Source organism: Ailuropoda melanoleuca, chromosome 15 (assembly GCF_002007445.2).
Source record: "Ailuropoda melanoleuca isolate Jingjing chromosome 15, ASM200744v2, whole genome shotgun sequence".
Taxonomy (NCBI): domain Eukaryota; kingdom Metazoa; phylum Chordata; class Mammalia; order Carnivora; family Ursidae; genus Ailuropoda; species Ailuropoda melanoleuca.
Genome location: NC_048232.1, coordinates 75,010,733 through 75,032,081, shown reverse-complemented (window position 1 = coordinate 75,032,081; position 21,349 = coordinate 75,010,733). Strand labels below are relative to the sequence as shown.

Sequence of the window (21,349 nt, the reverse complement as noted above, 5' to 3'; positions counted from 1 at the left end):
AGTAGGGGGCAGTTGCTCATCTCATCCTTGCACCGACGAGGGTGGTGACGACTCCATATTTCTAGGTGATCTATTACGAAGCTGGGCTAATAGGCTCTGCTCCTCTGTTGCAGCACCCAGCCCCAATGAGCAAGACTTCCCCTGTCAGACCCACGGCACGTGGAGCTGTCTGCAAATAGAAGCACTTGGAAAGAAAGCAAAGGAGAAGCGGCAACGGCCAGATCTTAATTAGACAGGAGCCAGTAGTGTTCGGACCAGAGAGAACACCAACGCCTATACCACAAGAAAGAACATGAGTCTTCTCAAAGAGCGAAAACCAAAAAAACCGCACTACATCCCAAGGCCTCCAGGAAAGCCCTTCAAGTATAAGTGTTTCCAGTGTCCTTTCACATGCAATGAAAAATCACACCTTTTCAACCACATGAAGTACGGTCTCTGCAAAAACTCCATCACTTTAGTGTCAGAGCAGGACCGCATCCCTAAGTGCCCCAAATCTAACTCTCTGGATCCTAAGCAACCCAATCAGCCAGATGCGGCAGCAAAGCCCACCTCCACCAAGCCCGTCGCAAACGGGCTCCCACACTTTGATGCCAAGCTCCAGCAAAGCCTCGCCAAGGATGACGTGAAGGAGAACCTGGAACTGCACGCGCGTGGGCCCCACAGGTGCCCAGGACAGAAGCCTGCTCTCCATGAGGAAGCAGCACCCCTGAGTCCAGCCCCAGAAGCCAGCAGGGGTACCCAGCCCGTTATGGAAGGCATTGTGCGGCCCTCGGCATTTGTCCCAGTGGGAGAGCACAGACTAAAAGGGCCAGAACACACTGAGGCCCCGGAACTGCTGGCACTGCCCAACCCCTCGGCCAAAGCCACCTCCTTCCACACCAAGTCTGCATTCCACGCTCCCAGCTACCCATGGAAAGCTGGCTCACCTTTCCTCCCACCAGAGTTCCCACACAAAATCCCTTCTACAAAAGGGTTTAGTGCCATTTCCCCTTACGTGCACCCTGCGATCCCAGAGTACTCGCCACACTTTTACACAGAGCATGGACTGGCTACCATCTACTCACCCTACCTACTTGCTGGGAACTCACCAGAGTGTGAGGCCCCCCTGCTGTCCGTCTACGGGGCTCAAGACCAGAGGCACTTGCTGCCTCCCCCGGGGCCAGTCCCGAAGCACCTGAATCCCCCCTCGGCATATGACCATTACAGGTTCTTTCAGCAGTATCATTCCAACCTGCCAATTCCTTATGGGTTTTACAGACCAGAGTCTGCGTTCTCCTCCTACGGTCTCAGACTTCCACCTGTCGCGGGTATTTCCAGAGATCAAAGCTCCCACCTACTGGATGAGGCCGCCCTGCTCTACCCGGCCTTGAGTCCCTCCAAGTCAAGTCCTTCCAGCACGCACAAAAAACACACCGAGTTTGAGAAGGAGAGCCCAACTCCCGAGGCTAAAGATTCCTCCAAAGATGAGCAAAGGGACACAGAGGGAACCAAAATGAGCCCTCGAGCAGGAAGCGCAGCCACAGGGTCCCCAGGAAGGCCAAGTCCCACCAACTTCACACAGACAAGTCAGCCGTGTGCCGGGCTGTGCAGCCTCTCAGACAAGCCAGCCTCCAGTGCCCTGGGAAGACTCCATCAGCCCGAACACAGCCTCACAGCCTTCAAGCCTGTCAAGAAAAGCACAGAGTGCCCACATTCCCAAGCTCTGGAAAACAGAGACAAGTCTCCAAAAAGGTAAGAAAATTTCACTTTCAAAATCTCCAAAGCATGTCTCTGGTTGTGCTCAATTAGCCAGGCTTATACATGCTCAAAATGCTTTAGACAGTAGCTTTTCTAAGCAAGGTTCCTATTAAGGCCTCTCTTTGCCTCTTCCAGCCTTGACGCCATGAACGGAGATGCTCCAGGTGAGACAGGACGTGCCTCTCATGGTACAGAGGCCACACCTTCCAGCCCAGAGGACGGCTCCAGGACAGCTCCGCTGAACCTCTCCAAGAAACCGGAGGCTAAACCAGCCACTCACAGCCCTGTGTACAAGGACTTTGCAGAGCTGCAGGACATGCCTCTTAACCTCTCGGTGAAAGATCCCTGCAATGCCCTGACTCCAAGACCTTCCTTCCACAGCCCACCGCAAGAGGCAGAGCCCGCCACCACAGCTGCTCAAAACACGGAGATGGAAAGTTCTGAAGACGGGCCAGACCACACTCAGGCAAATCAAAATGGCCTTGACGCTGCTGAGGTGCCATCAACAACCCCTACTGTGAGGGCCCAGGACACAAGAGCGGTGGACAGCAGCGATGAGCAGAAGCAGACGGCGGCCGTGGCCCTCTGCCAACTGGCAGCCTACAGCCCCGGGAACGTCCGGGTGGGCGATGTAGAGCCCACGGCCCCGGAATCCACCTGCCAACAAGACGTACCCGCTCTCAGCGCCACGGAAAGCCAGGAGGCTCAGTGTGACCTCAGATCCAGAGGGCAGAAGAGGACAAGCCCAAGGGATGCCGGGAAGTCCCAGCAAGGAACTAAGAAGACGAAGCAAAGCGACACAGCCAGAGTGTTCACTCTTCGGAAAAGAACACGGGTGTCTTAGTGCCCAGCTCTCGCGGGGTGCAGACACACCTTCCCAAGCTGGTTGCAAAGCAGCAAACCTCATCTGGCGCCTTTGCTTTATCTGGTCAATTTCTACAACGCAGTTTCTTTTTTCTTCTAAAAAAAAAAAAGAAGAAGAAAGAAAAAAGGAAAGGAAGAAAAGCTGCAACTTCAGTTTCTGTAAATATTGAGCATGAAGATTCAAAGGTGCTTCTCCTCTTGGTTGTAAAAATATTTAAATGACTCGTACCCTTAAGACTGAGCAGTTAAACACTGCCCTTTGTTTTTGTAAATGTCACACTGAGTACACAGACTAAGAGACAGCTTTTAGGTACATGCCACCTTATAGGAAAGCTTTTAAAAATACTTTTCCTATAAATACCTTAGCACTAAAACAAACTGCTTTAGCTGTTCTGCTATCGAATCTACTGTGTGTTTTCAAGTAAATAACAATTACTGAAAAAAACGCCAAGAGAAAACATTTCCAGCACTGTCATTAAAGTGCCCTATGTAAAACTATGTGATTTGTTATGAGTGAATAACATACAAACATCAAGAGGCTATTTATACACATAATTTCTCTCCAGCAGAGAGAAGCGTATTGCTGGTGCAGCTACTGCTAGCGTGTTCTAGTTCCTCAGGATGCTGCAGTGAACTTCCCGACTCATTCAGCCTCATTTTCCACTTTCTAAAATGATGTATATATTGCTAATTTTCCAATAAACTCATAGGTGACTTAAAGAATCCCTGAACTCTGTGTGATGCTTTAGTCTGCCATAACAAACAAACGCAATGAGGAGGGGAATGAGCTGAGGCAGCAGTTCAACAGAAAAAGAGCACCTGGCAGCCACCAAGTCTGGGCACACACACCCACCTGGGGCTCCCCAGGCTCAGTTCCTACAACTGCCACCTGAGAAAAGGCCATCAGCACCGGCACGCCCCACCCCATGGGCCTTCACAGGACCCCTTCCTCCCACTTTTCAGGAGAGCCCCTGTCCTCTGACACATCACCTGAGGTATCAACAAAGGGCCAGTGCACACAGCAGTGCAGTGCTGGGACGTGACTTCAGACAACCACACGCCGTTAACCCAAAACACCTACTGTTACAACACAAACCTGAGGAACACGCGCCCTCCCTTCACTAGCATGCCAGGGCTCTTTCGTCTTCGTACACCAAAATGTTTTGACAAAGAACAAAAATAAGATACCCCTGCTTTCCAGCAAGTCAACACTCTGCAGAAAGCAAAACCATACATCAGAGGTTGTGTTCCAGGTTCAGGACCCAAAGCCTGGCACCCTACAGACAAGCTCTCGCCTCGTGTTTTACGCACAACAACACAGACCTTCCATGTCAAGAGCCCAAAGATTCTGAGACCACTATGTTTTACAGCTCACCCTAAAGTGTCAGGAATCATCTTAAGTGTAAGAAGAGGAACCAGGACAGGTAACAACTATCCAGCCCCCCCGCAACAGTGCATCTGGGAGGACATGCACACCTCAGAGCTCCTGGGGAAGGCAGAGGCCCTTACTACCTGCAGATTTTCACTGGGGAGCTTTGTGACTGATCCCTCCTCACATAATTCCCCCAAAGGTCACATATCACAGACACAGCCATGGAGACCCCAGCAGGGGTCTGTCTCTAAAAGCACAATGGAGGCGCCTGGGTGGCTCCAGCAGGGGTCTGTCTCTAAAAGCACAATGGAGGCGCCTGGGTGGCTCAGTCGGTTAAGCATCAGACTCTTGATTTCGGCTCAGGTCATCATCTCAGGGTCATGGGATCTAGCCCTGTGTCAGGCTCCACACTCAGCAAGGAGTCTACTTGACATTCTCTCTCTCTCCCTCCCCCTCTGCCTCTCCCCCCTCCCCACACTCTCTCTCCTCTCTCTCTCTCTAAATAATAATAATTTTAAAAGTACAATGGAGGGGCGCCTGGGTGGCACAGCGGTTGGGCATCTGCCTTCAGCTCAGGGCGTGATCCCAGCGTTCTGGGATCGAGCCCCACATCAGGCTCCTCTGCTGTGAGCCTGCTTCTTCCTCTCCCACTCCCCCTGCTTGTGTTCCCTCTCTCGCTGGCTGTCTCTCTCTCTCTGTCGAATAGATAAATAAAATCTTAAAAAAAAAAAAAAAGGTACAATGGAGTCCTAGGTCTTTGTAACAAAAAACAGTCTTGCTGATTTTTTACCTATTCTACCCTCTGTATTCACTTGTGACCCAACTTAAGAGCTCAGAGTTTTTAACCTTTACATATCAAAAGTAATAAGCCCTCAAAAAGTTACATACAGAATTATCTCCCTACGACCCAGCAATTCCACTTCTACATAGTGGAAGCACCCCAAAGAAGTAAAAACAAACACTCGAACAGGTATGTGTACGCCAATATTCACGACATTATTCACAAATCAAAAGATAGAAGCAACACAAGCATCCACTGACAGATGAACAGACACATGAAATGTAGTTATCCATACGATGGAATATTACTCAGCCATTCAAAGGAATAAAGTTCTGACACGTGCTACAGCATGAATTAACCTTGAAGACCTCTCACTCAGTGAAATAAGCCAGACACAAAAGGACAAATGTACAACTCCACCTGTGTGAGGCACCTACAACGGGCAAATTCATAGAGGCAGACAGACGAATGGTTACCAGGGGCTGCAGGGGAGGGGAGAGGGGAGCTTAATGAGGACACAATTTCTGTTCAGGATGATGAAAAGTTTTCAGAAATAGTGATATTGGTTGTACAAACTGTAAATCTGATTGATACCACTGAATTGTGCACTTAAAAATAGTCAGCAAGGCGAATGTTTATGTTACATGCATTCTATAATGTTTTTTAAAAATAATGCACCAAAACCATTAAATCACGTATCTTCAATAGGTAAACTGCATGTTAGGTGAACTGTATCTCAATAAAGCTAAAGGGGTCCTTGAATTCATACTGAAGACAACAACCCTTCTGAGGAGCCTTCCCGGCAGCCCGTGGCAGTCTGCCCCCACCACCAGCTCTACCCTCCACCACAACGCCACACTCCATGGGGAAGGAGGGCACGTGTGGGTATGAGATGAAGCACACACACACTCATCAAGGAGAGAAGCACTTTAACTCAGAAAGGCAGGACAACCACTTCACATACGGAGTCAAAGACGGCTCACAGTATTCAATTCTTTTTTTTTAATTTTTTATTTATTTTTAAGCAATCTCTATACCCAATGTGAGGCTCGAACTCACAACCCCAAGATCGAGAGTTGCATGTTCTTCTGAGACATCTCAGCTCCCTTCATGCACTTTTCTTACAGACTGGAGTGTCCAACAGTTGAAAATGCACAAAGGTTAAAAATAGGTGAGGCACGTGGTCCTCAGAACAGGAAGGTGCCAGAACTGTGTCAGGAACACTGGAAAATGCAACCCCTCCCAGGGCCCAGCTGCTCCCTTGGGATCTGAGGTACACAAGCTTATGGGGAGTGACAAGGTCAGGAGAGGCTGGCACTCTGCAGCCAAAGAGCTGCAGTCACAGCCAGGCCCCACCCACCAAAGCAGGCTGACTCCAGGCCCCACGGCACCTCTGCCAGGGAGAGAGTTCAGCAGCAACACGAGCGCGGTCCCTTCTGGGGACAGAGGACCACCTCTGTGTTCGACTTCGGCTTGAGGACCCCGGCCCCACCCCTACCCCACAGCACTCGGGCCAGACAGTGGCTCTGCCAGCCTTCCTGTTTTCTCTCACTGGCACTTCCCTAATAAAATCTCCACATATTTAATCCTGTCTCAGCATCTGCTTCTGCTCAGAGGACCCAGGCTAATGCTGGAATGCTAGTCAAATGCTAGTTTTTGGATGATGTCACAGAACATGGCAAAGTAGGGAAGTCCACAAATCGGTCCCTCCACCAAAACCACCACGAGGCCAGCAAAGCTGACAGACTCAACTTGTTCAGAACTCTGAAATCTCATCAAAAACTTACAGAAACCAAGAGAGTGCTTAGTGAAGAAAGAACCTACAAAATTTCAGCACTTAAGGAAACCTGTTGGGTCACTGGCTGTCTGCACACATAATGGAACCAAGACTTCAGTGACCAGACACAACAAGGAATACAGTCGTTGCAAACAGACTGGAAGAAGTCACTAAATAGACAGGATCACCTTATAATAAGCAATAACAGCAAACCCCTGGGGGCAGGGGAGAACTTAATTTCCAGAGTTACTACATTATAGTATTCAAAATGTCCAGTTTCCAACAAAAAAACCACAAAGCACATAAACAGAAAAGTACACATATATTTCAAAAGAAAAAGCAGAGAAATTTCTCAAAGGAAGCCCAGACATTGCACTAAAATCAAAGGCTTTAAATCAACTCTTTCAGATATGCTCAAAGACCTAAAGGAAACCAAGAAAACAATGTCCAAACACGGAATATCAATAAAAAGACAGAAACTATAAAAAGACACCATATAGAAATTCTGAAACTGAAAAACACAGTAGCAGACATGAAAACTTCAGGCAAGCTGCACAACAGCAGATTTGAGCAAGTGGAAGAAAGAATCAGTGAACCTGAAGATAGGGCAACTGGCATTATCCAGTCTGAGGAGCAAGAGAAGAAGAAGGAGGAACAAATGTTAGCCCCAGTCACCTCAGGAGCCTGCGCCAAGACAAAAATCACTGTTCCCCAGGCCTGGCAATATCCTTCTCAGGGAGGAGACAGCACAGCTCCCTAAGACCCCACCAGACACAGCAAGGGCCTGCAAGAGGGTTCAGCGCACATGGATGATGTCGCCAGTCTGGAGGCAGCCAGCCAGTCAAGGGAAGACCACACCTTACATCTTCTAGATTTTAAGCAACAGCTTGACACTTCGCATTCATGACACCATCACCCACATTCTCTCACTCCAGCAGCTAGTGACGGGTGGGCACCTCAACATCACAAGGTATGATAGCCACATGCACACCAGCCAGTCTCATGCACAAAAAGCAGAGAAAAGGCTCTATGTCCTTCAAGTTAAACTAGAGTTGGAACCACCCAGACAGGGATTTCACCTTGTCTGTGACACACACACACACAGAAGACTGGTGACCTGGACTTAATCAAAATGCAGGACTTTGGTGCAAATGACACCAACCAGAAAGTGAAAGAACAACTATGGAATGGGGAGAAGTACTAAAGGTCCTATATCTGGTGAGAGACGTAAATCCAGAATACGTAAAGAACTCACAGCAACAAAAGACAACCCAATTTTTTAAATGAGCAAAGGATTTGAACAGATGTTTATCCAACAAGATATCCAAATGGCCAACAAGCACATGAAAATAGGCTCAAAGTCAATCGTCAGTCACACAAATGCAAATTAGAGACATGATGAGATACCACTTCAAACCACTAAGAGAAAAATAAGCGTTGGGAAGGATGTGGAGGGACTGGAACCCACATACATGCTGCTGGTGGAAATGTAAATGGTACTACCATTTTGGAAAACAATTTGGCAGCTCCTCAAAAAATTAAAGATGGAGTTACCACATGACCCAGCAATTCTACTCCTAGACAGATACCCAAGAGAACTAGAATCATATGTCCACACAAAAACTTGCACACAAATGTTCGTAGCAGTGTTATTCATAATAGCCAAAAGATGAAAAATCCAAATGTCCATCAACTGATGAACTATAAACAGTGTGGTGTATCCATACAACGGAATATTATCCATAAAAAGGAACAAAGTATCATTGTTGCATGCTATAATACAGATGAACCTTGAAAACATCACGCTAAGTGGAAGAAGTCAGGCAGAAGACCACTATCATAGATTCCATTTATAAGAAATGACCAGCAAAGGCAAATTTAGAGAGACAGCAGATTATTTGTGGTCTGGGGCTGGGTGTGTTCAGGAGAAATGGGTAATCACTGCGCCTGAGCACAGGGTTTCTTTGGGGGACAATAAAAACATTCAGAAATTAGATTACGATAATGGTTGCACAGCTCTGTAAATACACTATAAACCACTAAACTGTACACTCTAAATGGGTGAACTTCACGGTATATAAATTTTATCTCAGTAGAGCTGAAAGATTAAGTAGAATCTTGAGGGTCTAAGAGCCCTCCTCACGCTTCACAGCTCGAAGTGCAAAGCCATTACTTCTGACACCCCACAGCTCAGGTGCTACTGAGTAAGATGCAGGGCCCTACCCGTCTCTGCACAGATGTCTTTCTTCTGGACAGAAGTCAACTCCCATGGTATGGAGCATCTGTGGTGACACAGCCCAGGATGGGGCCTTCTCCATCCTTCACAGGTATCCTTCCCTTCTGTCCACAGAGGCACCACCAGCTACACCCAGAGCTGATCTCCACCAGTCAGACTGGGTTTCACATCGCCACAGCCCCATGCTGCACCTCCACATGTCTAGGCCCAACAGCCGGGACATGCAGGCTTGGAGCTCAGTGGTCCCTCTACATCTGCTGCCCCGTGCCCCTTTCCCCCTGCTCAGGCCTGCTACCATGCTTCCTCCAGCCCTCCACCCCCATGCTGGTGTGAGCCCTGTTCCCAGGGGACCATGATGTCACTCCACATGATAAATACAGCAGCAGTGCATAACTTAATAGGCAACAGCACCACCACAGGGGTGAAAACCCCTCCTGAGGGACAAGAAAATCTCAGATATTAGAATGGTTCGTGGCTTTCCAAATCAAAACACATAGTATTATCTGTCATAGTAAAACTTCACAGCAGGGAGAAGAGGCAGTCAGAAAATCAGAAATGTCAATACAAGAAGGAAGGTCTATTCTGCTCTCTCCTGCACACAAATGCACTAGGCAGTGAGGGCAGAGGCCTGGTGTGTACTCATGGCAGGCCATGCTGAAATCACGTGGTGAAGTGAAGAACCCAACATGCTACAAACAGTCCTGACAACGCAGAGCAAACGTGTGCAGTACTCACCATCCTCGAGTCGAGAAGGGAGCAACAGGCCTCTTCTGCCCAGTTCTGCCAACGCCAGACAGCCACCATGCCAGGCATTGTCCGTCTCCTGAAAACTGAGACACACAGAAAGCCTGAGACTGCAGGGCTCATGCCAGCTTCTCCCACCGTGTACACAGACTGCAGATGCAGATCCTGTGCCCGGGAGCCTCCCTAAAACCCGCTCGTGAGTTTTCCAACTGTCAGGTGGCTGAAGAAATAACATACTGCAATTTAACTGAAGGTAAGCACTGTGTTCAGTACTTCTCTTCAGATCTCCCAATGACAAACACAGGTCCTAGGTGGGCTCCACATGCTGCCAGCAGAGAAAGCAGTCCACAGAGGGGTGTCAGCGAGACACCCAGGCTCTACACAGGCTTCCTGCCACAGCAGCGTGTGCCGGCTGACTACACACCCGGTGACTCACCCCATTCAAGGCACTAAAACCTGGGGCCGCACAGCACAGGGAGTCTATCAAATTAAGGCTAGACTACATTAGCAGAAAGGGGCAAGGAGACCTCCTTTCCTCTTTTCCTGGCTTAAAGTAAAGATTAAAAAGTTAGAATGAAATGCCATTTAGAGAACTGCTTTGTACTATTTGAAACACGGGCTTTTAATAAACAATTATGCCAATTAATCAAGTCATAGTAAAATGTTATCTCTAATAAAATTTTTCCTGAAGTGGTTTGGAAGCTCTCTTGTTTACAACTGTACCCCTGGCATCTTGATCAGTGAGAAGCATTTCTTAGATTGATAAGAGCTGTCCTGAGAGTTTCTACATTTGGCTGCCAATATAAACATGGAAATTCACTTCACCAAAAAGCAAGAGACGTTGTAGGGCTCTTTCTTATTCCAAATCCATCAATCTGATGCAAAGAAATGTTTAAGAAAACCAACTGAATTGCATTCCTCACTAGCAACAAGGACATTCAGAAAGGAGAGAGTGTAGGCTTATCTGTTCACTCAACAGACACTTAGCAAGTCCCACCCATGTGCCAGGGCCTGCAGACATGGACTCCCTGAGACAGACTTGCTGCCCTGTGGACCTTACCATCAACCAGTGCCAATTTCTTTTTTTTTTTTTTTAAAGATTTTATTTATTTATTCGACAGAGACAGAGACAGCCAGTGAGAGAGGGAACACAAGCAGGGGGAGTGGGAGAGGAAGAAGCAGGCTCACAGCGGAGGAGCCTGATGTGGGGCTCGATCCCACAACGCCGGGATCACGCCCTGAGCCGAAGGCAGACGCTTAACCGCTGTGCCACCCAGGCGCGCCCCCCCAGTGCCAATTTCTACTTCCAATTATAAATTTTTAAGTTCCAGTTTTTAAATGTCTGTTCCAAATGCTATTTGACCATATCAAAATTTAATATTGTACTTTGTGTCTTTTAGGATTTTAACTGGAAAGAGATGCCTTATGCTTTTCGTAAGATTTGATAACGTTTTAAAGAAACTTATAAAAGATCAGCATTATGATGACTCAATTATCAATAAAACAATCACCAGCTACACCAATGTCTGTTTCCAAACTAAATGGACTGCTGCTTGACAACAACTATGGAAAAGTGGCATGGCCTTCTGTCAGGCCTGCGGCCTCAGGGGGAACAAGGAAGACCATTACCCTGCTGGCCCCTACTCCACCCGCTCCAGGGGGAACTCACGAACAGTGCCTCCCCCGCACCGCGCCTGGCTTGTGGCCATACTTCTGCCCCATACACTCTCCCCAAGGCCCAAAACACACAAGCAGACATGGACACAATCGTGCAAAATAACAACATTAGTAACACCGCATAGGCTGAGCCAGGGCACACTAGTGCTCTGCCAAGTGGCTGAGGGCAAGTTCTGCCCCAGACCCAAGCATAGGGCAACCCTGGGAGGGTACAGGGTCACAGATGAGTGGAGACCAGCACACAGCACAGCCAAGAGCGGGTAGATTCAAGGGAGAAAAGCCAAGAAGGGCTCAGGGACCCTAGCCTCAGACCGCCAAGGGCAGTAGGAAGCACAAAGCAGAATGACCTCAGAGGTGACCAAGCGGAGCAAGTAGAGGGCAAGCGACCGTCAGCGTAGAAGGGATGGTAAAGACATTCTCATTCATCTGTTCCCCTGGGCATCCAATGCCCTGGAAGGACACTGGAAAAATGGTACCCCTGGGGTACGAGGGGGAGGGGACACTGTGTGCAGGGGAGGGTCAGAGAGAGGCATTTCACCATCTTTCCTTTCATTTTGAATTTTTAAGTAAAATATTGCCCAATTAAAAGAAAAGACAAAACTAAGAGAAGAATGGAAAGGAGCCATGTGGTGCATCCTGCTGAGACGGTGGGCTGCTCCCTGGGGCCACGAGGGTACCACCAAATGTTTCCCAATGTCACAGAGACTTTGACAAGTCGCAGCACCCACAGCACACCCGGGACCTGGGACCCGGGGCTGCAATCCATCTGCCAACTGGAGACCCCCTGTGCAGCTGAGTTCAGATGGCAAACACAAGGACCCTGGCCAGGCCAATGGGGCCTTGCTCTCCTCTTCCCGCAGGCTCTCTACTTCTGCCGTGGACCAGACTGCTGGGTCTAGCATACACTATCTCTGGGGTCCTGCCCTGAGGTAATGCTGCTGGGCCTGCAAGGGGCTAAACCACTGTTTTCTAAGGAAGGGGGGCAGGTAGGGCACAGGTACTAATGGATAGCTGCATACCCAGGGGGCGGGACATCGGGAAGCGAGCAGCAGCTAATGGATGATAGCCATGCTGCTCACACGGGTCCTGTGCGGCTCACTGTAAAGCCCCCCGGGGACATGTGTAGCTTCATTCCACATAACCTGGCCTGGAAACAGAGCAGGGAGTGAAGGGGCAGTCCCGGGAGTGGGGTATGCTCAGTTAATGGAATTAATGTTCTGTGCTGAGCTTTTCAGAAAAGGCTGTACCAGGAGAACACAAAAGGAGGGACAAGAATCGTAGCAGCAACTGTGCCAGGTCACCAGCCAGTACGACAGCCCCCACCCCACCGCATGCCCCCTCCACCCAACAGGCTCCTGCTTCTCAGGGTCTTCAAACATTCTGGTCTGGGGGTGACTCCTTTCTGCGCCAGGTTCTGCAATCAGGCACTTCACACCCATCCAGGGAGAGGCTGCCTCTGCACTCAGGTCCTTTCCCCCCATCATCCTGCTTGTCACTTTAGGCTGCCAGCCCTGGGAAGCAAGAGCGGTAAGACAGTTTCTATCCTCCACAACCTAAATACAAAAATTGGAGGAGCTCATTAAAATGACAAGACAAAGGCAGAGAAGTGTCTGCACGTTAAACTGACAAGAATGAGTGAAGCAGACCACGGGTGCAGGCCAGGACAAACGACCATATGTCTGGCCAGTAGAAACCACGTTCTCGGAGTTTGATGGAGACGCCCCAGGGCAAGGGCCCCAGGCCCCCAGGCAGAGGTGCAGTGGCCAGAGGAGTGAGGGGGGCACAGGAGCACTAGAACAGCCACCACCAGGAAAGCTGGTACTGGGGATGCTGCCAATAGGGTGCCAGAGAGGGCAGGTGGGAAAGGAAGGAAGGAGGCTGGGCAAGGAAGAGCCTGAGGGAGGGCTGGGTAAAGAGACGCATTAAACCATCAGAGGCCCCATGCAGAAATGCTCTCAGGAAGGAAAAAGAGAAAAAGACTTGAGGCCAACCTGCAGTGCCCTGGGCAAAGGGGCCAGGGAGGAAAGGCTGAGGGTGCAGGACGCTGGCCCTTTCCACCCTCCCAAGGCCTGGCTCAAAGCGCTGCCCTCTCCCAAGAGCAGGAGGGCTCCAGCACAACCATGCAAGAGCCACCACCAGTCACCACCCAGGGACTCACGCCTCCGTGCTCAGGACCAGCGGGATCCAGCTTCACCAGCACACCCATCACCACGCCACCAGCAAAGTCCCAAGAGGATACCCTAAAACAAGCCAGCAGAATCCTCACGTGGACAGGGAGCACTTTCCTTCCCCAACACAGGCGTTCCAGAGTCACAGCAGGAACGCAGGCTGCCTACGAGGCAGACAACGGTGGAATGTTTCCACTGAAGAAACACTGGCCACACAAGCAGCATCACTCTGAAAAAGGTGACACCTGACATCCTGTTCCCTGCACTCCTCCAACTGTCGCTGAGCAGACCGGAGACAAAGCGCCAGAGAGAGTCTGCCCCAGAGGAAGCACACGTGCTCTGGGTGCTCCCAGAGCAGCCTCGGCAACTAAGGCACAAGACTGAGCAACCAGAAGTGCAGACAGCTCCTCTCCCTACAGGCACGCACGGGCGGCCCAGGAAAAAAGCAACTGGGGCCCAAAGAACAACACCCCTCTTAGAAACACCTGCTTCCAAAACCCAGAGAGAGGTTTCCACAGGCAAAGTTAAGAGGCTTCTGGGACAAACCGTACCAAACATGCCTTGCACCCAAGAGTGCACCCGAGAGCACACCTATGTTACCTAGATCTCTGCCCTGCCCCCTGGCCTACAGGACCCGCGCTGAGATCCCAAGGACCCGCAATCCCCACCCACACCCACACCACGGGCCGGCCAAGGGCCACCCAAACGCCTCTGGAAAGGCTAAGCCAGATGCAACACAATTACCACTTGTGACTATTGTCTTTGTTTTGTTAAGGGGGGGTGGGGGAGGGGCAAAAGGAGAGAGAGAATCCCAAGCAGGCTCCACGCCCAGCACAGAGCCTAACTCGGGGCTCAACCTCACAACCTCAACCGGGATCATGACCTGAGCTGAAATCAAGAGCCAGAGGCCACCCAGGCGCCCCACCACACACGGCTGTTTGAATTTAAATCCGATAAAACTAAACAAAATGTAGAATTAAAAAAACAAAAGCAGAATTCAGACCTGGGTGATGCTAGCCTCTTTATAAGGTCAACAGCCACATGTGGCTAGCGGCTACCACAGATCCAGAACATGCCTCACCACAGACGTTCTCTTGGATGTCACCTCAGTGACCCCGGGCTTCTTCGAAGGATGATATCGACACATGTACATGTTCAAAACCACTTTTTTCTTAAGGTTTTTAAACATAGTGGGATCTAAGCTGATAAAAGAAATATAACAGAAATAGGGGCGCCTGGGTGGCGCAGTCGTTAAGCATCTGCCTTCGGCTCAGGGCGTGATCCCGGCGTTATGGGATCGAGTCCCACATCGGGCTCCTCCGCTGGGAGCCTGCTTCTTCCTCTCCCACTCCCCCTGCATGTGTTTCCTCTCTCGCTGGCTATCTCTCTCTCTGTCAAATAAATAAATAAAATCTTAAAAAAAAAGAAAAGAAATATGACAGAAATAACTAGAGTTCTCAAATTTAACTTCAAGAGGAAAACAAAAAGGTTTTGGAGGCTCTGACAAATAGCTCAGCTGAAAGAAAATGTAAAAGGATAGAGTGAAAGAACAGCCACTGCTTTTTTTTTTTTCCCCCCAAAGATTTTATTTATTTATTTGACAGAGACAGCCAGTGAGAGAGGGAACACAAGCAGGGGGAGTGGGAGAGGAAGAAGCAGGGCTCCCAGCAGAGGAGCCTGATGTGGGGCTCCATCCCAGGACCCCAGGATCACGCCCCAAGCCGAAGGCAGACGCTTAACGACTGAGCCACCCAGGCACCCCATGAGCCACCCAGGCGCCCCAGCCACTGCTTTTAACCAGAAACGGGTCTCCCTTTGATCTTCTCACATACCTGAAACAATCTAACACGGACCCAACCACGTCATCCGCCAGCTCTTTGGGAAGCCTTGCAGCCATCCTACCAATTCTGAAAAAGAAAGGTGGCACTCCGTCAGCATCACCCGCCCGTTCTGAGGGGCACAATCAACGAGGAACCATCCCCAGCAAGTTCCCCTCCCTCCGAGAATGGGAAAGAGAGGCAGACCCAGAGTGGGCCTCACACACACTCTGCTCTACACAAGGCCTCATCCTAGTGACATAAACAGACCCGACACAGGCATCTCCTGAGGGAGGGAGACAAAGGGGGGGTTGTGTCCACAGGGCAGCAGCCCGCCACTGATGGTCAGTGGCACCCAGCACCAGGCCTGACCCCTCCAGACCACCCCCCACCTGGCGGGCTACCCCACATCCACACTAGACATGCTCTGACTGGATCAGCATCCCTCCCAGCCCATCCCACTCCAACCACATGTGACTCTGGGTTCAGAGGTTGCCTGCTGCCAAAGTGAACGCCTTCCCCATGAGGGCACCTCTCCGCAGGCCGTTCCCTCAGGCATAACAGAAGATGAACACCACTTCCCCTCTCAGGGCCTCTAGGGTTAGATAAGGCTGGGCTAGCACCTGCTCGCTACGTGGGGGCTGTGCCTGCCTGGGCAGGGAATAGGGGCTGTGCTGATGAGGACATGGAAGAGCAAGAAAAGGAACATGTGAAAGGTAAAGAAAAAAAAAAAAAAAAAAGGCAAATTGGGCATGCTTATAATTCTGCCCACTCCAGCCAGAAAGGCAAGAAAATGAAGAAGCCTCATTCCCCAGTAATGATCTTTAAAATTAGAACATAAAGCAATAAACATATATTAGAAAAAAACATTCCACCTTCTAAAAACCTCTAAGCTGTTCACAGCTCTCAATCGCACCTGAAGTGCTAAATGACAGAAAGTGCTCAGCAGACCATGGGGTGTTTCACTCATAAGCCATCAGCCCCGGGCCCAGCTCCCCCCAGTGGGACGGCAGGCACCTACCCTTTGGCCGCAGACCACCGCACAATGGTGTCCTGGTCCTTCAGCCCAACCAGCAGCTGCTCTGCAAGAACACAGGAAGGCCGGGACCATGAGCTCCACGTACTCACCCCTGTTCTAGGTAAGTTCTTTGTTTCCCAGATTGAAGGTGTCACTCATGAGCACCATGAAGGGAATCACATTAAAAATCTTAATTCTAATTACAAGGAAAAAACATTTCCTTTTCTTTGTTTTTAAACAATCATTTAAAACCGACAGTTGCCATAATTGCTAAAAAGTAGATCCACCCAACCGGGAGGAAAGCAACCAGTGGGGAAGACTTCCCAGAGATCAGTGTCTGCAAGACGGTGCAGAAAAGGGGCGCTTACTGGGGTCTCAGGCGCAGGCCAGACTCAAGGAAGAGCCACCCAGTGTGGCCCAAAGGAAGTGGGGAGATGTCAGAGGCCTCTCGGGAAGGGCCTGGCAAGTCCCAGTCAACGGAAACCCTGACCAACAGCACCCAAGCAGCCTGGGGAGGAGGCTGGACAGGAGGAAGGCACAGGAGCCTGTGAAGGGCTCAAGTTCACTGTGACCAGTGCACTACAGGACCTGAGGGGTGGGGGGAGCAGCAGGTGTAGACAACTCTGGCCAGAAGCTCGCTGTGAAGGGGGGAGAATGGACGTGAGAAGCAGCGAGACGGCACCAGAGGTGGTGCGATGCTGTCCCTCATGGACACAGAGGCTGGAGCTAAACGACAGTGGGAGAGCCCACAGTGGAGGCAGGAGGACCCGGACAAGGAGGGGTGGCAGAAGGCTGGCAGGGTGTGTGAGGCTGCTACAGTGGGGCTCTGCCCCGCTCTGGGAGCAGGAAACACTCCCTTGGGTGAGAGTAGGGCAGGGCCCAGAGCTCTTCAGGTCTGCAGTGGGAGGGACACGGCAGGTGTGTGTGGCACGGGGCCAGGAAAGCCGCCACTCCACATCTCTCCAAGAGAAGGCCTGAGGTCATGGGCCAGACCCACCCAGGTAAGGCATGGAGGGGCTGAGCGCAGTGTACTGAGGTAGAAACACGAGGGCTCACATATGGGAAGCAAACAGTAAACAGAATGACAGGGTCCAGGGCCCAAATGGTCGTGGGCAACAGGACCGCAGGCCAGTAGCCACAAGCTCCATGAAACGTGAGGGTGGGAAAGGTCACAGAAGGCTACGTGATGCCAGCACAAAGAGGAGACGAAGGCATGCAGCCATTTAAATGCACCTCAGAGAAGCCTCGCCAGCACCCCCAGGACCAGAGGGCAGCAGGCCCACTGCAGGCTCACCAGGAGGCTGCAGGGACCTCACCCACCTATCACGCTCTCCACCTCCTCGGGGACGTCATAGTCTCCATCGCTGTCGGGAGTCTCCACGTGCACCTTCGACGCTTTCTGACTCTGGGCACAGAGCTGCAAGTTAGCAGCCAACGAGCGGCAGCCACGCTGGTACCTGCACAAACACATATTGCCTCAGACCTGCTGCCACTTCCGCTGGAGCCTCAAAGAGAAATTATCTTGACGACTGAAATCAGTAATTTGGTGTCCCTTAGAATCTTAAAGAATGCCTGTGAAAATTCTGTGTGTTTTAGAGACAGGATGGAAAGCACATGGAGTCATAGCTAGCGTCCACAAGGGCTGCCAAGAAAAGAAGACCAATCTGAACCACAAAACAGAGACTGTGCTACTCAGAAATCCTCGAGTGCTGGGTGCTGTCAGGTAGAAAGGCGGGGAAAGAGCAGGACTGCAGGAGCACGCCCAACAGAAGCAGCAGGGAGGGCACTCGTGGGTCCCGTGGGCGTCAGCCTTATTTACAAGGCGCTCTGCCTCCTGTCCCTACTGCCCCCCAGGCCCTTCGCCACCCTGGACTCTTCAGCTCACTCACCGCTAGTTCCTGCAGTCTCCAGAGCCTCCCTCTCAAGCTCCAGCAGCCACAGCCCTCCTCCCCACAACCCGAGGCCACAGGCATCATCCGTGTGCCATGAGGGCACCAGCACAGGCCGGCTTATCTGACTCTGCACAACTCCTGAACCTCTGGCCACCACAGTTTCCCCATCAGTTCCAAGGAGGCCCTACCCAGAGGCTTGTGACGGGACAGATGCAAGGATGTGCACAAAGGCCCTTCATCACCACCTTTCCACCTGGAAGGTGGGCACCAGCGCGCCACACTGAGGCAAGCATGCATGGGCCAGACTGGCAGGTCGCCCTGGATCAGGACACTGCCTGGAGCACAGAAGGTGCCCAAGTCAAGGTACATTTTGCATCTGGGGGCTGCGGCCTGAGGCTGACTCCCAAACTCAGACAACTGGAGCTTCATAGACAGAGCACAGAACCTGACACCAGCCCAGGCACTGCTAACTGTGGCCCTCAACAGCTCATTAACTCCCTGGACCAGTTTCCAACCCCGTAAAACAAGGGCGGTGGCAGGCAGCCCCAGGAGGCCCACCTTCTGATGTTCTGCAATTCTCTCCCCTTGGTGCAGCCCAGACCCAGTGACTCCTTCTGACAAGAAAGTCACAGCAGCGAGGGGATGCTCCTCTCAAGAAGGCTCAGGAAGACCGTGGCCTCCGTCTTGCCACCCCTCTCAGAAGCCACCCCCCCCCACTGTGCACTGCACTATGGAAAGCCCCACGGCAAGACCTTTTGGGAGGCCCCCACCAGACAGCCCACAAGGAATGGAGTCCTACCAACAATGACCTGAGCGTGCTAGGGTGAGCCAACCCCCCCGCCAAGTGGAGCCTTGAGATGGCAGCAGCGCTAGCCAACACTTTCGTGAAGCCTTAGACAGACCCTAACCACAGGACTCAGCCAGGTGACAGCCATTCCCAATCCACAGAAATGGGGACATTAAAAATGCATCATTTTAAGCTGCTAAATTCTGGGGTACTGTTACATAACTATGATGTTGTCATTTACAGTAAGAAATATATATTGGGTCTTTCTCCATTTCTGGATTAAGGTGTTTTCAGTTATGTTAATGAAGTGACTTTTGGAAAGCCCCTAGGTCACCTAAGGATGGGGACTGGTCACCATGGGTGGGGGTCGGGGGGGCACACCCAAGCACTCAAATCAGTACACAGGTTGATTATTTCATAGGAAAAGTACGCAGTAACCAGAAACTACAAAGATGATAGACTTTAGGCTGCCATTGGATTTACCCTTCTGCCATCAACTACAAAACCTGGATCAAAGTCCTAAACCAGCCACTGGCACACAAGAGATGACAATGAAGACCGGGATACCATTCCTCACAGCAAGGAGGTGCCCAGGGGCACCCCAACTTCACAGCTCCCTTCCTCCCCAAAGGTACTTTCTTTTTTTTTTTTTTTTTTTTTTTTTTTATTCGACAGAGATAGAGACAGCCAGCGAGAGAGGGAACACAAGCAGGGGGAGTGGGAGAGGAAGAAGCAGGCTCACAGCGGAGGAGCCTGATGTGGGGCTCGATCCCACAACGCCGGGATCACGCCCTGAGCCGAAGGCAGACGCTTAACCGCTGTGCCACCCAGGCGCCCCCCAAAGGTACTTTCTAAATCGCAGCACAAGAAGAGAGCCTAAGCAGAGAGCAGCAGTCTTGCCTGGTGGATGAAAAAAATTCACAACTACAGAGATGGTGAGTATCCGGGGACAGATGTTGGAGAAAAAGTAGTTGCTATGAAGGAAACCCATAATCATGCATAGACATCTCCTTAGACCCTTGGATAACCCCTAAGATGTGCGAGTACAGGGCAAGACCCAGAAGCACCACGTGAGCAGCTGGGAGGCTGAGAGCTGAGCTGAGCCCAGAGGTCATGTAATGCTGGGGAGTCACTGGGACATGGGCCCAGCAAGGGTGACCAAACAGCCGTGCACTAGAAGCGAGGAGCATGCTGTAGGAGCAAGGGCTATGCTCCAGGGAAAAGGAACAGAAACAAGACCACCCTAACAAGGCCTCAGGAAGAGGGAGCGGCCCCAGCGAGTTACCAGCCTGCCGGACAGGCTTACTCCTCATTAAGGGAAGATAGCCAACAGAAGGAGGACACTGAAAAGAAAATAAAAATATAACAGAGGAGATAAAATGGGAAAAAAAAAAAATGAAGACAGAAGAGACAAAAAAATAGTAAGAGGATAGACTTCCATTAAATGTACATGGAAATGCAAACCGAACAAAGTAATTATGGTACTGAGTTATTACCCTTCGCACATAAACATTTATAGCCCCTATGATGACTGATTTTATGTGTCAACTCAACTGAGCTACAGAGTACCCAGATATTCAGTCAAACATTATTCTGTCTGTGCCTCTGAGGGTTTTTGGATGAGATAAACATTTAAATTGGCAGACTGAATAAACCAGATTGCTCTTCCCAGGATGGGTGGGCCACGTCCAATCAGTTGAAGACCTGAACAGAGCAAAGAGGCCAACTCTCCCCTGGGTTAAGAAGGAATTCTTCCTGCCTTTAGACTCAAATGCCACCGTCAGCTCTCCTGGGTCTCCAGCTTTCTTACTCACCCTGCAGATGTCGGGACTTGCCAGCCTCCACAATCACACGAGCCAATTCTTTAGAAATGTCTGTGCACACACATGCACACATCCTCTCAGCCTATTGGTTCTGTGCCCCTGGAGAACCCTAATATGGTACTGAACACTAATTTTCCTTTTTTTTTTTTTAAGATTTTATTTATTTATTGGGGCGCCTGGGTGGCACAGCAGTTAAGCCTCTGCCTTCGGCTCAGGGCGTGATCCCGGCGTTATGGGATCGAGCCCCACATCAGGCTCTTCCGCTATGAGCCTGCTTCTTCCTCTCCCACTCCCCCTGCTTGTGTTCCCTCTCTCGCTGGCTGTCTCTATCGCTGTCAAATAAATAAATAAAATCTTAAAAAAAAAAAAAAGGTTTTATTTATTTATTTGTCAGAGGGAGAGAGAGAGAGAGCACAAGCAGGGGGAGCAGCAGGCAGAGGGAGAAGCAGACTCCCCACTGAGCAAGGAGCCCAATATGGGACTTGATCCCAGGACCCTGGGACCATGACGGGAGCCAAAGGCAGATGCTTAACTGTCTGAGCCACCCAGGAGCCCCTGGACATTAATTTTCCATGGCATTTTGGAAACTAACCACTAACATTTAGTCTCATAAACAACTTCTTTTTTTTTTTTTTTTTTTTTTTTTTTTTTTTTAA

At 50.5% G+C, this 21,349-nt stretch overlaps 2 protein-coding genes across 4 annotated transcripts in view; one reads left to right on the top strand and one right to left on the bottom strand.

Annotated features, from left to right (window-relative positions):
• TBCD (tubulin folding cofactor D) overlaps window positions 1–21,349 on the bottom strand; it is a 163,655-nt gene that overhangs the window by 106,508 nt on the left and 35,798 nt on the right. For all 3 annotated transcript variants that reach the window (XM_034644393.1, XM_034644394.1, XM_011233838.3), the window contains exons 10-13: window positions 17,512–17,648; window positions 16,195–16,255; window positions 15,189–15,263; window positions 9,503–9,597 (exon numbers count right to left, since the gene is read on the bottom strand). In XM_034644393.1, coding sequence (XP_034500284.1) covers window positions 9,503–9,597; window positions 15,189–15,263; window positions 16,195–16,255; window positions 17,512–17,648 — 368 coding nt within the window. The remainder of the gene's footprint in view (window positions 1–9,502; window positions 9,598–15,188; window positions 15,264–16,194; window positions 16,256–17,511; window positions 17,649–21,349) is intronic.
• ZNF750 (zinc finger protein 750) lies at window positions 293–2,581 on the top strand. The gene is made up of 2 exons (XM_034644395.1): window positions 293–1,731; window positions 1,873–2,581. The coding sequence occupies exons 1-2, from the start codon at window positions 293–295 to the stop codon at window positions 2,579–2,581; spliced, it is 2,148 nt and encodes a 715-aa protein (XP_034500286.1).

What these genes read in the sequence shown, in the direction of transcription:
- ZNF750 (XM_034644395.1), top strand. Translation starts at nt 293, where the DNA reads ATGAGTCTTCTCAAAGAGCGAAAACCAAAAAAACCGCACTACATCCCA. An exon ending in AGAGACAAGTCTCCAAAAAG is followed by an intron (nt 1,732 to 1,872) that starts GTAAGAAAATTT and finishes TGCCTCTTCCAG; the next exon opens with CCTTGACGCCATGAACGGAG.